The 16,797-nt window shown below is 41.1% G+C and overlaps 1 protein-coding gene across 2 annotated transcripts in view; it reads left to right on the forward strand.

The window, feature by feature from the left end:
- The window catches only part of PAK2 (p21 (RAC1) activated kinase 2), a 91,059-nt gene that overhangs the window by 25,256 nt on the left and 49,006 nt on the right, over nt 1-16,797 (forward strand). For both annotated transcript variants that reach the window (XM_030823023.1, XM_030823024.1), the window contains exon 2: nt 16,363-16,570. In XM_030823023.1, the coding sequence (XP_030678883.1) occupies nt 16,384-16,570 (187 nt within the window). In that variant the 5' untranslated portion in view covers nt 16,363-16,383. The remainder of the gene's footprint in view (nt 1-16,362; nt 16,571-16,797) is intronic.

Raw genomic sequence — 16,797 nt, forward strand, 5'->3', positions numbered from 1 at the left:
AAAGTACAAGGATTTTCTTAAGTGATCAGTGGATGGCTATCTTACTACAAGCAGTGTTGTTCATTCTTCATAAGCTGGGGATTTTATATAATTTACAGAGTTCCAAAAGCGAATATACAAAAAATATATATTCAGAGAAATCTAGGTTTTAACTTAGTCCCATCTCTCCCAAAGTAACTATTTTTTAAAATTATGGTTCCTCTGTCAACCCCACCCCCGACCCATGCGGTAACTACAGATGGTGATGGATGTCTTGATTTGATTGTGATAACTATTGCACAGTATATATGTATATCAAATCATCATGTTGAATATATGCAGTTTTGTCGATTATACCTCAGTAAAGCTGGGAAAAAATTGTGGTTCTTCCATTTAAAAAAATAGAAACAAGTACACCCACGTGTGTGTGTATATGTGTGTATTGATATACCTTCTTCCCCCCATCTCTTTTGGTAAATGATAGCATCCTATATATTTTTTTTTTCTTCCAACTGGTTTTCACTTCATATATCCTGGAGATTACTCCATGGCAGTATATAGAGTGATTTTCTCGTTTGTTTTTATAGCTTCAAAATTCTTTAGTATAGAGTGTTGTGTAGTTAGTTGAGCCATTCCCCTATTTGTGGCTGTTTAGTTAACTTCCAGTCTTTTGCTGCTACTGATAATGCTACAATAACAGCCTAGTGCATATATCTTTTTGCATTTTTGTGAGTATATCCTTTGGATAGATTTTTAGAAATGGGATATATGGGTCAAAAAGTATATATATAGTCGGTACTCCTAAACACTATGTTATGTTGCTTTCCTATGACATGAAAATTGTAGATTATTAAACCCATCCTCACAGAATTTTAGGAGGAAAAAATCAATGTAATGCCCTGACTATAAGAGAAAAAATAAAATAAAAAGCAAGCAATTTATAATGAAATACATGTTTTTGTTTGTTTATTTGTTTGTTTGTTTGAGACGGAGTCTTGCTCTGTCACCCAGGCTGGAGTGTAGTGGCACGATCTTGGCTCACTGCAAGCTCCGCCTCCCGGGTTCACGCCATTCTCCTGCCTCAGCCTCCCCAGCGGCTGGGACTACAGGTGCCCGCCACCATGCCAGGCTAATTTTTTTTTTTGTACTTTTAGTAGAGACGGGGTTTCACCATGTTAGCCAGGATGGTCTCGATCTCCTGACCTTGTGATCCGCCCACCTCGGCCTCCCAAAGTGCTGGGATTACAGGCGTGAGCCACTGTGCCCGGCTGAAATACATGTTTTTATTTGTAAATACTTGATCACAACTATACTAAAAGCCATTATGCAGTGACCAGAGACTTGTTTCTATACATAGGGGTGACCACAGTGCCGTCTCATCATATGGACTCTGCTATTGGTGACTCAACCAGCATGAGCACAGTATTGCCAGTGACATGATTTCCGACATTGTGAATAAACTTCTTGGTAAAGTCTGAGCAAAAGTACAAGCTCCTCTTGGTTTACATAGTGGTTGCATATCTGGAAAATTCAGTGTATGCTAAAACTGGAAAAATATTTTCATGTGTGAAATAGAATTGTGTCCTCGGTTCAGATCATTATAAGTTTTAAAATGATAAATCAACACATGGTAGGACACTGAGGAGTTGTGAGCACATTGCAGAACATCAGATACCTGTGGCCCCTGCTCATTAAATGCCAGCAGAACTGCTTTTCATTCCTAATCATGTTTATTTTTTACTGTCTTTGTTTTGATTAATTTTGCCAGTGATATTTTACTAGTTTTGCCCAAGACACTATTTTTAGCTTTATTGATACTCTTTTTTGTATATTGGTCTTCTGTTCAGTAATTGCTGCTTTTATCTTGATTATTTCCTTCCTACATTCTTTGGGTTTATTTTACTGTTTTTTTGGACTTCTTAGGTTGGATGCTTAACTCGCTAATTTTTAGTTCTCCTTTATTTTATTTATTTATGTATTTGAAACGAGGTCTCACTCTGTTGCCAAGGCTGGAGTGCAGTGACAACCCCAACCTCCTGGGCTCAAGTGATCTTCCTGCCTCAGCCTTCCAAGTAGCTGAGATTACAGGTGCAAGCCACCAGGGCCAGCTAATTCTTTATTTTTATTTATTTATTTATTTGAGATGGAGTCTTGCTCTGTCCCTCAGGCTGGAATGCAGGGTGCAATCTTGGCTCACTGCAGCCTCCTCCTCATGGGTTCAAGTGATTCTCCTGCCTCAGCCTCTTGAATAACTGGGATTACAGGCATGCCTCATCATGCCTGGCTAATTTTTGTATTTTTAGTAGAGACAGGGTTTCACCATGTTGCCCAGGATGGTCTCGAACTCCCAGACCTCAAGTGATCCACCGCGCCCGGCCTCCCAAAGTGCTGGGATTACAGGTGTGAGCCACCGTGCCCGGCCTACTTTTATGTTTTTTACAGGGTCTTGCTATGTTACCCAGGCTGGAAGTTCTCCTTTTTTGATGTAAACATTCAGAGCTAGCTGGGCACTGTAGTGCACACCTGTAATCCCAGCAATTTGGGAGGCCGAAGAGGATGGATCAGTTGAGCCCAGCAGTTCAAGACCAGCCTGGGCAACATAGGCCCTTTCTCCACAGAAAATACAAAAATTAGCTGGGCATGATGGTGCACGCCTGTGGTGCCAGCCACTCGGAGGCTGAGGTGGGAGGATCACCTGAGCCCAGGAGGTTGCTGCAGTGAGCCGTTACTGCACCACTGCACTCCCGCCTGGGTGACAGTCTCAAAAAAATAATAAAAATAAAAATTCAGAGCTGTAAGGGCTTCATATCCTAGCAAGGTTTTTTGTTGTGCTGGTGGTGAAATATACATAACGTAAAATGTATGATTTAACCATTTTTAGGTGTACAATTTGGTGGCATTAAGTATATTCAGTGTTGTACAACCGTCACCACCATCCTTTTCCAGAGGATTTTCATCATCCCAAGCAGCAATTCCACATCCTGGCCGGGCACGGTGGCTCATGCCTGTAATGCCAGTGCTTTGGGAGGCCGAGGCGGGCGGATCACGAGGTCAGGAGATCGAGACTGTCCTGGCTAACGTGGTGAAACCCCGTCTCTACTAAAAAAAAATACAAAAAATTAGCTGGGCGTGGCGGTAGGCGCCTGCAGTTCCAGCTACTCGGGAGACTGAGGCAGGAGAATCACTTGATCCTGGGAGGCAGAGCTTGCAGTGAGCTGAGATCATGACACTGCACTCCAGCCTGGGCTACAGAGCGAGACTCCATCTCAGAAAACAAAACAAACAAACAAAAAAAAGAAATTCTGCATCCATTAAGCCGTAACTCCGCATGTTACACTTTCCCCAGTCTCTAATGACCTTTATTCTACTTTCTATGAATTTGACTACTGTGAAGTATCTCACTTGAGTGAAATTAATACAGTATTTGTTAGGCCGGACATGGCAGCTCACACCTGTCATCCCAGCACTTTGAGAGTCCAAAGTGGGAGGATAGCTTGAGCTCAGGAGTTCGAGACCAGCCTGAGCAACGTAGTGAGACCTTGTCTCTGCTAAAAAGTTTAAAAGTTAGCTGGGGATGGTGGTATGCACGTGTAGTTCCAGCTACTTAGGAGGCTGAGGTGGGAGGATCACTGGAGCCCAGGCGGTTTAGGCTGCAGTGAGCTCTGATCCTGCCATTGTAATCCAGCCTGAGTGACAGAGTGAGACCCTATCTCCATTAAAAGTATATACATACAGTATTTGTCCTTTTGCGTTTGGCTTATTTAGCATATTATTTTCAGGCTTCATTCTTATTAATAGTATATATCAGAATTTCATTCCTGAGCCAGGCATGGTGGCATGTGCCGGTAGTCTCAGTACAGCTACTTGGGAGGATCAGGTGGGAGGAGTTGATCAGGCGGCTTGAGTTCAGGAGCTGAAGGGCTACAGTGCTGCCCTCTGATCATGCCTGTGAGTAGCCACTGTGCTCCAGCCTGGGCAACACAGCAAGACCCCATCTCTTAAAGAATTAAAGTTTGTGTGTATATATGCCACATTTTGTTTATTCAATCCTGCAAGTTTTTTATATAATTTTATTTTATTGTATTGTATTGTATTTTAAAGACAGAGTCCTGCTCTGTCTCCTACGCTGGAGTGCAGTGGCACCATCTCGGCTCACTGTAATCTCCGCCTCCTGGGTTCAAGCAATTCTCCTGCCTCAGCTTCCCGAGTAGCTGGGATTACAGGCGCACGCCACCACGCCCGGCTAATTTTTGCATTTTTAATAGAATCAGGGCTTCACTATGTTGACCAGGCTGGTCTCAAACTCCTGACCTCAAGTGATCTGCCCACCTTGGCCTCCCAAAGTGCTGGGATTACAGGCATGAGCCACCATGCCTGGCCTGAGTTTTTTATATATAGTCTTTAAATCTTCATTCAGTTCTAAATATTTTTCAATTTTCATTATGTCTTTTTTTAACTGGGGTTTGTTGGAGGTGTTTTCAAATTTCTAAACATGTATTTCTTCCCTAGTTATCTTTTTGTTATTTTCAACTTAATTGACTTTAAGAGTGTGTAGTAATTCTGGTCTTTTTTAAAAAAAATTGTCTCAATGTTTCTGTTTACCTCATTCTTAAAAAATAATTTTGTGAGTTTGCAGTTTATGTTGGCAACTTCTTGTCTCAACGCACTGATGATATTCCACTGTCTTCTTGCTTTCATTGTTGATATCAAGAAGTAAGCTGACCATTCAATTACTGCTTCTGTGAAATTTGTCTTTTTTTCTCCTTTGGCCGATTTTAGGAATTCTTTGTCTTTGATATGATTAATATCACTACGATGTGTCTACTTGTAGATAATTTTGTATCTGCTTTTGATTCATTAGACTTCTACTTACAGATTTGTGTTCTTTATCAGTTCTGGACATTTCTCAGCTATTAATCTGTTCAGTGGACCAGTCCTTCATTCTGCCACCTTCTGGAACTCCAAGTAGTTGTATGTTAGACCATCTAATCTACTTATCTCCTCTTTCTTTTTTTTTTTTTTTTTTTTTTTTTTGAGACAGAGTCTTGCTCTGTTGCCCAGGCTGCCAGGCAGGAGTACAATGGCGCAGTCTCAGCTCACTGCACCTCTGCCTCCCAGGTTCAAGCTATTCTCCTGCCTCACCCTCCTGAGTAGCTGGGATTACAGGTGCTTGCCACCATGCCTGGCTAATTTTGTATTTTTAGTAGAGATGGGGTTTCTCCATGTTGGTCAGGCTGGTCTCGAACTCCCGACCTCAGATGATCTGCCCGTCTCAGCCTCCCGAAGTGCTGGGATTACAGGCGTGAGCTACTGCGCCCGGCCTCCTCTTTCATATTTTCTATCTCATTGTCTGCAATGAGTTGATTAGTTCATTGTGCATTAGTTCTGTCTAACACTATGTCTATGCTGCGTTTTACTTCGAATGTTGAGTTTTAGCTTTCACTTATTTTTTCTTACTGAAAGTTCTGTAGGTGTTTTCATATTCTCTCTATTCTGCTTTTATTTTCAAGCTGCTTCTATGTGTTCTTTGACACAGCATTCCATATCTGTGTTTTTCAGAGATTTTTCCTCTTCTTGCCATCACCGTTTTCAAAATGCTTAAGGTTTTCTTGTTCCTTTCTGTCCAGAGGGATTTATTCCTGATTGATCGCTATGTGCATTATAGCCTTTTTCAGGCCTAGCCTTATGTGGGAGGGACTCCGGTTAATTTTTCAACGTTAGGCAGACTGGGTTTTCCTACCTGTCCCCTGTGGCAGCCATCAAAGTGGAAGCATGAGGTCTCCGGGGTTTAGTCAGAATCCCTCGAGAATAACTAGATTAGTAAATTGCTTACTCTTTTGAGTTCCTGGTTTTGCTTTGGTTTGGGCTCTGTGGAATCATCCCTCTTATTTTACCAGCCCATCCATGCATTTAAAAAGACTTGATATGTTATCCAGTCCTTTATTTTAGAGTTTGAAGCGAAGTTTTATTTTCCTTCTTTTTTACCAGCCCCCAGATTGTGTTTTCTGCATCTCTTTTCTCGCTTTCCCTCTTTTCTTTCTGGCGTTGCTACTAGTGGGACTGATGCTATGGCCATGGTCACCACATGAGAACACTCTTTTCCTTCTGAGTTGTGAACCTTCTGTTTAGAGAGTGTGTTGTCATCTTCAGGTGATTTGGAAATGTTTCCATTCATGCATCCGCTCTCAAAGACATCTGAGGCTCTTTTGGTTTTTTGACGGGGTGGGTTGGGAGGGAAGGGCCACTGGTGTTGGGCTCTTGCAGCTTATTGAGAGATTGTTGAAAGTCTGGGTAATTAATTAGTGCTGCGTTACTGCATTCATAATGTACTGAAAAATTAAGGCTCACTTGTTATTTATATAAAAAGTAAATAAAAATGTAAAGCAAAATTGTGCTTTTTAAATCATTGTGTTTTTCAATAATATATGGTTTACACTTGGAGTACTGTAGTTGATCCCAGCAGATAATAGTAAGTTTAGTAATCTCCACTATTTGGGCTGACCGGTTTCAGATACCACTCTGCTGTTCGTTTCTGCTGTATATTTAGCCACCCCTAGTCTCCTTCAGTAGACAATTGAGGAATTGTTTGTGTTTTGAGTCGTGTCACAGTTAAACAATGGGCCTCTTAGAAGAGTACAGTGTGTTTTGGGCACACTTTTTGTTTCGCCTACTTGTTTTTCACTGAAAAGTAGCAAAAAGTGAACAGATTTAGAGAGAGGCACTACTTACCATTTGCTCTTTTTTTTTTTTTTATAAAACATTTGTTACTAATGGTTGAACAAAACAGGTAAATCAATATTTTACCATGAATTATTTTTATACCTAATATTGTTTTTGGCTAACATATAAGAGGAACATAAAGAACCTTATCACAGTCTCATTTGGTACTTTTCAGGCATTTGACACTGTCAGAAGCAGCAATTCACACACAAAAAATACTATTTTATGAAAAAGAACTGAAGGTCATGAATCAGCTGTGAGGGGAAAAGTATAAATCTTTCTAAATATATTTTTGTTAATATGGGGTAGTTTATGTTGTCTAGTGTTGTTTGATTAAGAAAACAAGTTCAGGCCGGGCACAGTGGCTCATGCCTGTAATCCCAGCACTTTGGGAGGCCAAGGTAGGTGGATCACCTGAGGTCAGGAGTTTGAAACCAGCCTGACCAATATAGTGAAACTCCATCTCTACTCAAAAATACAATAATTAGCCAGATGTGGTGGCGTCCGCCTCCCAGCTACTTGGGAGGCTGAGACAGGAGAATTGCCTGAATCCAGGAGGCAGAGGTTGCAGTGAGCCAAGATCATGCCACTGCACTCCAGCCTGGGCGACAGAGTGAGACTCCGTCTCAAAAAAAAAAAAATTCAATTAGTTGGGCGTGGTGGCGCACTCCTGTAATCCCAGCTACTCGGGAGGCTGAGGCAGGAGAATCCAGGAGGTGGAGGTTACAGTGAGCCGAGATCACGCCACTGCACTCCAGCCTGGGGGACAGAGCGAGACTCCGTCTCAAAAAAAAAAAAAAAAAAAAATCTGTGGACACGGTATGGTACCATAAATCAGTAAACATTGCCTAATACATGCACAGTACCTGCCTTTGAATTGCTTGAGGTCTTAGGTAGGAAAAGCAGATAAAATAACTAAGGGTTTATAGTTGTAATTCATTGCCGAAGAATGGCCCAGTATATTAGCATAAGTAAGAAAAAAGAGCCTGAGATTCAGAGTTGTTAGGAGACTTGAGTTCTAGTCTTAGTTCTGTTAGTAATTAGATGTATGTGCCTTTAGGCTAACCATTTACTTTTTGGTAAGTTGGTTTTTTTCACATACAAAACAAGGCAGATGGACTAGATGACTTAATCCTTGACCATCTTAATACCGTCTGGATTTCCTTTCCTGTGTAACTCGAGTTTAGAGGATGTAAGGGATCTTTTTGGGCAAGGACTGACCTCAGGAAGGAAATCATTTTCACTAAGCCTTGAAAGATTTGGTTGGGTAGATAAAAGGAAAAAGAAAAGCTAAGAATGCAGAAATAGATACGTAAAAATTATTTAGGCCAGGAAAGTCTTTGGTGTATTTGAGGAATGTGAGGCATAGGATTGACGTGGTGCAGTCACGTGAGATGAGATTGACTCAGCAGTTTGGAGTTCAGTGGCCCTAATGCCAGAGTTTAGTCCTCAGTCTGTAGGTTATGGGCAGCTAGTCAGGATGATGTGTAGCCAGGGAGAGTCATAGCACTTGTTATTTTTAGTCAACTTCTGCATGATAATTAAGGTATATTTAACCAATTCTGACTTCTTTCTCCCAACAAAAAACTGAACACAGAGAAACCCTCTAGGGAGCTAGTTATTAGGTGATGCAAAAGTAATTGCGGTTTTTGTCATTACTTTTAATAGAAACTACTTTTGCACCAACCTAATAGAATTTCTTCCACTCAACAACAACTGAAAACATAGAGACTGAGAGAGATCCAGAGATGAAGTGGTAAATCCTCAGCGGGCAGAGGCATCAGTATTGTATCAAAGGTTGTGTTTATATTTACTAAGATCTAGTCACTCGTGGTATATTAGAATTGTTGTGGCATATTTGTCATCTTGACTAATTTCATTAGGGACATCTCTGACTCAAGTTTACTATTAAATTAGGGTTTTATTCAGGCAAGTATTGCTTAAAGGGTAAGTCATGTTAATTGGAATTTCCTTGAGACAGCTCATTCAACATGATAGTGTGTAGTCACTAAAAAGTTCCAAAAAACGCAATGCTCTGGCTCCTCTTTAGTTCTAATAGACTGAATATGTGCAGAAAATAAAAAAGTTACTGCACAGTATACTAACATTGAGTAGTAGAAAAAAAAATTATTTATTTTCTTTTGAGACGGAGTCTCGCTCTGTGGCCCAGGCTGGAGTGCCGTGGTACGATCTCGGCTCACTGTAACCTCTGCCTCCCGGGTTCAAGCAACTCTCCTGCCTTAGTCTCCCGAGTAGCTGGGACTACAGGCGCCCACCACCACGCCTGGCTAATTTTTGTATTTTTAGTAGAGACGGGGTTTCACCGTGTTGGCCAGGATGGTCTCGATCTCTTGACCTTGTGATTTGCCCGCCTCAGCCTCCCAAAGTGCTGAGATTACAGGCGTGAGCCACTGAAGGATAATCAAAGTATAAGGAAAGACTGTGTTCTGAAAGTTGCTGTGTAATGTCATTTGCTTAGAATTTAGCATTGCTTCTCATGAATGAAAGTGTCTCTCTGGCTCAGCCGTGGAAAAGCCTTCTGACCTTTCTGATACTGTAATGAAAAGCAGTATGGTAAATACCATTGCACGCATTTGGGTTTTCAACATGTTAAGGATTGAAGAGGTTTTTGTACCCTAGCTTGGAAATCTAGCTGTTGCTTATTTGTTCTGTTAAAATGTGTTCTATCGAGTATAAGATGAAATCAGTATGAGTCTTCTGCCACCTCCATAAAACATCAAAGCATTTGGGGTATGTATGTGAAGTATAAAGATGGAGTACACTTTAAAGCAGCAGTTCTCAAAGTGTGGTCTACAATACCGTGGGGGAGTCTGATGTCAAAACTTTTTTCAGAATATTCTTTTTTTTTTTTTTTTTTGAGACAGAGTCTCGCTTTTTCACCCAGGCTGGAGTGCAGTGGCTCAATCTCGGCTCACTGCAAGCTCCGCCTCCCGGGTTCACGCCATTCTCCTGCCTCAGCCTCTCCGAGTAGCTGGGACTACAGGCGCCCGCTACCACGCCCAGCTAATTTTTTGTATTTTTTTTTTTTTTTTTTTTTTTTTTAGTAGAGACAGGGTTTCACCGTGGTCTCGATCTCCTGACCTCGTGATCCGCCCGCCTCGGCCTCCCAAAGTGCTGGGATTACAAGCGTGAGCCACCGCGCCCGGCCCAGAATATTCTTAACACATTATTTGCTTTCACACTGTGTTGACATATGGATTGATGGGGCAAAAGCAGAAGTGGGTCAAATTGCTCGTACTTTAACCCATACCAAGGCCATGGCCAAGTGCTTGCAGTAAAGTGCCAGTTTCACGTAATAATATACTTAATGGAACAATAAAGTTATTGATCAAGTATTCTATATAGCAAAATGGGAAGTACTCATAAGGTACTTCTGCATACCAAAGTATGAATCGTTGTGTTGGAGATAACCACTTTTGCAAGAGAGCTAAACTAGCCCTCTGTTTCATGGAACACCTTTTTTTATTTGGAAGAACAGCTGACCCACAAATTCTGGTTGTTCAGACTTACGTATTTTGCAGACATTCCCTCAAAAACAGTGACAGAATTTGTTGCTACTGATATAATTTAGACTTTCAAGCAAAAATTAGCGAGTTTTAGAAAACTTGTATCCACTATGTTGATTTTAGCAGTTTCTCAGCACTTGAAAGACTTTTCTGATGAGATAGGTGGTGATATTAATGAATGTGATTTTATTTTTACTGCATAATGAAATGTGTCAACATTGGGAATATCTTCAAAACCCAGGGAACCAGTATTTTCCAAAAAGCAATTCATGACATCGTAAAACTTCTGCATAGGTAACAGATTCATTCAAAATTCAAGAGAATCAATTGGTTTAATGTAATAGGGTACAAAAAGATTCATTGCTGTGATTTCAGATTCCACAGCTAACCTTTTAGGAAGGTCAGGTTTAGTGTAATACCAAAGAAGAAAATCCACAATTATGTGAAAGCTGTTAAAATGCTCCTCCATTTTCAGGTGGGTATCTGCGTAAGACAAGATTTTTTGCATAAACTTCTGCTAAAACAACACAGCACAACAGATTGAATGCAGAAGCAGATCTGATCATCTGGCTGTCTTCTACCACACCAGACATGAAAAAGACTTCCAGAAATGTCAAAGAATATCAGTCTTCTCACTCAACTTATTTTGTTTTGGAAAACAGTCATTTTTCATAAAAATGTATAACATATAATGGGTTTGTTGTTATTTTTAAATGAATTGTTTAAACAAGTTTTTTCGTTGTTGTTGTTGTTTTGTTTTGTATTTTTGAGGCAGATTCTTACTCTGTCACCCAGGCTGGAGTGCAGTGGTGTGATCTCGGCTCACTGCAACTTCCGCCTCCCAGGTTCAAGCGATTCTCCTGCCTCAGCTGCCCGAGTAGCTGGGATTACAGACACGCGCCATCACGCCCAGCTAATTTTTTTATTTTTAGTAGAGACGGGGTTTCACCATATTGGCCAGGCTGGTCTCGAACTCCTGACCCCAAGTAATTCCCCGACCTCAGCCTCCCAAAGTGCTGGGATTACAGGCACGAGCCAACATGCCCAGCCAATAACTTGTTTTAATTTCTCATACAGTAAATATATATAAACATAACCCTCATCAACAAAAACTCTTTGGACTCTTCATTAATGTTGACAAATGTAAAGGGTCTTGTGGCCAAAATGTTTTGAGAACAGCTACTTTGAAGGAGCTAAGTAGCTTTAATATGCCTGTGTTGAGAGCAGATACCAATAAAGGGAGTGCCTGACCTAACTTAAAACAAGTGCGTGTTGGTCTTTCCCCCCAGGTTATGAACTCTTAGAGAGGACTCAGGTCGTCTTTTATTTTCTCTAATGTCTAGCACAGTTTTATAAATAGTAATGATGGTAACAACTGCAGCAGCTTTTAATCTTTGTTAGTTCATTTAATCTTTATTCTGTGAGTAGATATTGAGATATAATTTGCATAGCCAAAAATTTACCATTTTAAAGTGTACAATTGAGTGGTTTTAGTATATTCACAAGGCTGTGCAACCATCTCCACTGTCTTAATACCAGAACATTTGCATCCCCCAGAGAAACTTCATACCCATTAGCAGCCACATCTCATTTCCCTCACTCCTTAGCAACCACTCACTAATCAGCCGTGTTTATGAACTAAATTCCTGTCTATCTCTGTGGATGCCCCTGTTCTGGACATTTCATATGAAATGGAATCCTACAATATGTGGCCTTTTATGGCTTTTTCCACTTAGTGTTCAAGGGTCATCCATGTTGCAGCATGTTGTCGGTACTTTTTGCGGCCAAACAATATTCCATCTTATGGGTACACCACATTTTGTGTATCCGTTCATCAGTTGATGGATATTTGGGTCGTGTCTATCTTTTGGCTGTTATGAATGCTTCTATGAACAAGTTTTTGCGTGAACATATGTTTTTCAGTTCTCCTGGCTATATACCTGGGAGTGGAATTGCTGGGTCACATAGTAGCTCTATATTTAATTTTCGAGGAACTTACTCCCTGTTTAATAGAGTTTTTATTAGGGGATAATTTTAGATTTACAGACAAATTGCACAGATAGTAGATTTCCGGTATACCTATCATCCAGCTTCCTCTAATATTAACATCTTACATAATCGTGATATGTATGTGAAAACAAAGCAGCCAACATTGGTACCTTACTGTTAACCAAATTCTAGGATTTATTTGGATTCTACTAGTTGTTTCACCAGTGCCCCTTTTCTGTTTCAGGATCCAATCCAGGGTGTCACGTTGCATTTATGGTTGTGTCTCCTCTGATCTGTTACAGTTTCTCAGTCTTGTTTTTCGTGTCCTTGACAGTTTGGAGGAATGTAGTGGTCAGGAGTTTTGTAGCATATCCCTCAATTGGGGTTTGTCTGGTGTTTTTCTCGTGATTAGGCTGGGGCTGTGGGTTTGGGGGAAGAATACCACAGAGGTGAAGTCTGCGTCACATCACATTAGATTAGGGGATAAGTAATATTGTCATGACTTGTCGCTGGTGATGTTAACTGTGGTCACTTGGTTAATAAGGCATGTTTGCCAGGTTTTTTCACTGCGAAGTTATTTTTCCCTTGACGTACACTGTTCTTTGGAAGTGAGTCACTAAGTCCTGCCTTCACTCAAGAGGAGACACGGATTAAGCTGAAACTCCTGGAGGGAGATGTGTTTACCTATTTTATTTGCAATTCTTTTATAAGAAAGATTTGTTCCTTTTCTCCCATTTATTTACTTATTCATTTATTTATGTCAGTATGGAATAACATATTTATTTGATACTTTGGGTCATAATCTAATAGTATACTAATTTGCTCACATATCCCAGCATTGGCCTATGGAAAATCTTTCCTGTGTCCCTTTGGCATTTCCTCATCCTTTTAAAGTGCTCCCTTGCCTTCTGACACTATAGCATGCTCTGGGCTCATCTTCCATTTTCCCTTTCCCATGCCTAGAGTCAGCCATTCCTTCAAGGAGTCATGAGACATGGTGAAGTGTAAGTCAGTGGTGGAAACAGGATTCCATCCAAAGCAGTCTGATTCTGGAACATATGCTGTTAACCAAAAAACTGGATAACATGCAGCTGATTTATTATTATTATTGAAGGTGCATTGGCAGTTTCTACTCACGTTCCATCTATGTGGGAGCCTTGAGGAAAGAATTTATAGTCACTTTACATTAATTATTGTGCCCTGTTTTTTGTTTTGTTTTGTTTTTTGTTTTGTTTTTGAGATGGTGTCTCACTCTGTTACCCGGGCTGGAGTGCAATGGCATGATCTCGGCTCTGCAACCTCTGCTTCCTGGGCTCAAGTGATTCCTCTGCCTCAGCCTCCCGAGTAGCTGGGACTACAGGTGTGCGCCACCACACCTGACTAATTTTTGTATTTTTCGTAGAGACGGTTTTACTATGTTGCCCAAGTTGGTCTCAAACTCATGACCTCAAGCGATCCACCCACCTTTGCCTCCCAAAGTGTGGCGTGAGCCACCGTGCTCAGCTGCAATGTTGTTACTGAGCTTTGTCTTCTACCTGTAGCAAGATAGGTCCCCTCTTACAATGCACACTGGTAGTAGCCCATACTCAGGAATAGCCAGTTACATCCTGCTTGCATCCCAACCCATAACAAAACAAATCCCACATGATGTCATGAGCTGGTTCGGAAGAATCAGTTTAGGGCATGTCATCAGCACCACCTTAGCCCCTGCCCTCATTTCTTCCTTAGACCAGACAGTCTTTTGCACACAGAGATAGAGATCTTTTTCACTCCCTTTTCCCAGCCCTTCTCTAGCTAGTTACCCCCTCTATTAGTCTGTTTTCATGCTGCTGATAAAGACATACCTGAGACTGGGCCATTTACAGAAGAAAGAGGTTTAATTGGACTTACATTTCCATGTGGCTGGGGAAGCCTCACAATCATGGCGGAAGGCGAGGAGGAGCAAGTCACATCTTACATGGATGGTGGCAGGCAAAGAGAGAGCTTGTGCAGGGAAACTCTTCTTTTTAAAACCATCAGATCTCGTGAGATGTACTCACTGTCAGGAGAACAGCACAGGAAAGACATGCCCTCATAATTCATTTACCTCCCACCAGGTCCCTCCCATAACGTGGGAATTCAAGATGAGATTTGGGTGGGAATGCAGCCAAACCATATCACTCCCAGAAATGTTTTTGCTCCTTTACCTTTTTTTATTCTTCCTCTTTTGTAGAATGAAAAAATAATCATTTTGAGAGAGAAAATATACCATAGTGCTAGTGACACACTCCCATCAAGGAAAATAAAAGCTGTAAGATTTGGAATAAGCTCAGATTTTTTTATTTTTTTATTTTTTGAGACAGAGTCTTGCTCTGTCGCCAGGCTGGAGTGCAGTGGCACAATCTTGGCTCACTGCAAGCTCTGCCTCCTGGGTTCACGCCATTCTCCTGCCTCAGCCTCCCGGGTAGCTGGGACTACAGGTGCCTGCCACCACCCCCGGCTAATTTTTTGTATGTTTAGTAGAGACGGGGTTTCACCATGTTAGCCAGGATGGTCTTGATCTCCTGACCTCGTGATCCGCCTGCCTTGGCCTCCCAAAGTGCTGGGATTACAGGCGTGAGCCACCGTGCCTGGCTAATCTTCTCAAATTATGCCCACTTTTCTTCAGGTATAAGCATTCAAACGAAATAAAAAATTTGTTTTTAAGTTCTGAACAGTTAGCATTCTTTTCATTGTATATATGCAAGGTTTTGTTTGCTTAAATGCATTAAATAATCTTAGAATCAAATTAAGATCCAGTTACCAATCAAAACCATGTTCAGTGGGAAAATATGTTGTTTTCTAACATAGTTTTGTATCAGAACTCATGTATAAGTTAGGGATCCTCTCCCTTTTACTGCTGATTTCAAGTATGTGTCATCTACTTTTTTAAGGACATACCTAGAAGTATGGGTAAGCAGGGTTGAAGTTTTCACTGAATTAGACATGTAGCTAAGACAGATTACCCAACTGCCTGGACAGGGCATTTACAGGTGTCACAGAACCTGAGGGATGTGGCCACACTCAGCCTTTCAGCCATGCTCTGTATTTAATTTTGTCAGTATATCCAGATTGGTCAAGCTCCTTTGTGATTGTCTGCAAAACTCAAAAGACTAATCTGTGTAAATTATGATGTCAAATTTTCAGAGACCAAACACTGTATCAGCAGTACATTGTTTTAAGAATCCTTGGCCAGGCGTGGGGGCTCACGCCTACAATCTCAGCAATTTGGGAGGATAAGGCGGGTGGATAACTTGAGATTAGAAATTCGAGACCAGCCTGGGCAACATAGTGAAACCTCATCTCTACTAAAAATACAAAGATTAGTCTGGATGCCGTGGCTCACGCCTGTAATCCCAGCACTGTGAGAGGCCAAGGTGGGCAGATCACCTGAGGTCAGGAGTTCGAGACCAGCCTGGCCAACATGGTGAAACCCCATCTCTACTAAAAATACAAAAAAATTAGCCAAAAGTGGTGGCATGCGGCTGTAATCCCACCTACTCAGGAGGCTGAGGCAGGAGGATTGCTTGAACCTGGGAGGTAGAGGTTGCAGCGAGCTGGGATCACGCCACTGCACTCCAGCCTGGGTGACAGAGCGAGACTCCATCTTGAAAATAAATAAGAATTTTTTAGGAAAGTTACTGTGAAGGCTAAGTTGTAACTGCAAGGTTGGAGTGAAATCAGATTGGAGGGGTGCTGTTTGATACCCTTAATAGCCAAGCATCTGTCTCTGCTCTAGAGGTGCACCTCCCCAAGATATCCTATAATTTGCTGGTCAGAACATATTTTTCCTCTTTGGAATTAAAAAAAAAAAAAGATTTCATGTTGTCTGTCTTTCTATTGAGAAGGTCTCTTAGAATCCGTTGATTAGATCAGTAGCTTTTGGTAATACCATGATGTTTCCATTTGACTTTTCAAACATTTTTCAGCTGACCATTACCAGCTTTGTTAGGGGTAAACTCAAGAGAGTTACATCTTTTACACACTGATTTTTCCAGATTTTGCAAATGTCACTCTAAATGGATAATATTTTCTAATTGGGAGTTGTGGCAGGGGTAGTTATTACTGTTTTTTGCTTGTTTGTGCCATCTTTTTACTTTGTTACTAATTGTATTTTTTCCAATTTCAGGCCATTTCATAATTCTGAATCATGTCTGATAACGGAGAACTGGAAGACAAGCCTCCAGCACCTCCTGTGCGAATGAGCAGCACCATCTTTAGCACTGGAGGCAAAGACCCTTTGTCAGCCAATCACAGTTTGAAACCTTTGCCCTCTGTTCCAGAAGAGAAAAAGCCCAGGCATAAAATCATCTCCATATTCTCAGGCACAGAGAAAGGTAAATAGCACTCGTGGGTTTCAGAGTCTCCGCGTTGGTTTACTATTGTACGTTACCCACGTTGATAACTTTTATGGTGAGAACATTAAAACAGATCATGAAAACAATCGATGCTAATATACAGGCATTATTAAAAAGGCTAGTTTATTTTACATTGTGATTTTTAAAAGAGAATAAAATGTAAATTGGTTTCTTAACCCTACTTGTTACGGCCAATGAATTTCTGT

This window comes from Nomascus leucogenys, chromosome 11 (assembly GCF_006542625.1).
Source record: "Nomascus leucogenys isolate Asia chromosome 11, Asia_NLE_v1, whole genome shotgun sequence".
Lineage (NCBI taxonomy): Eukaryota > Metazoa > Chordata > Mammalia > Primates > Hylobatidae > Nomascus > Nomascus leucogenys.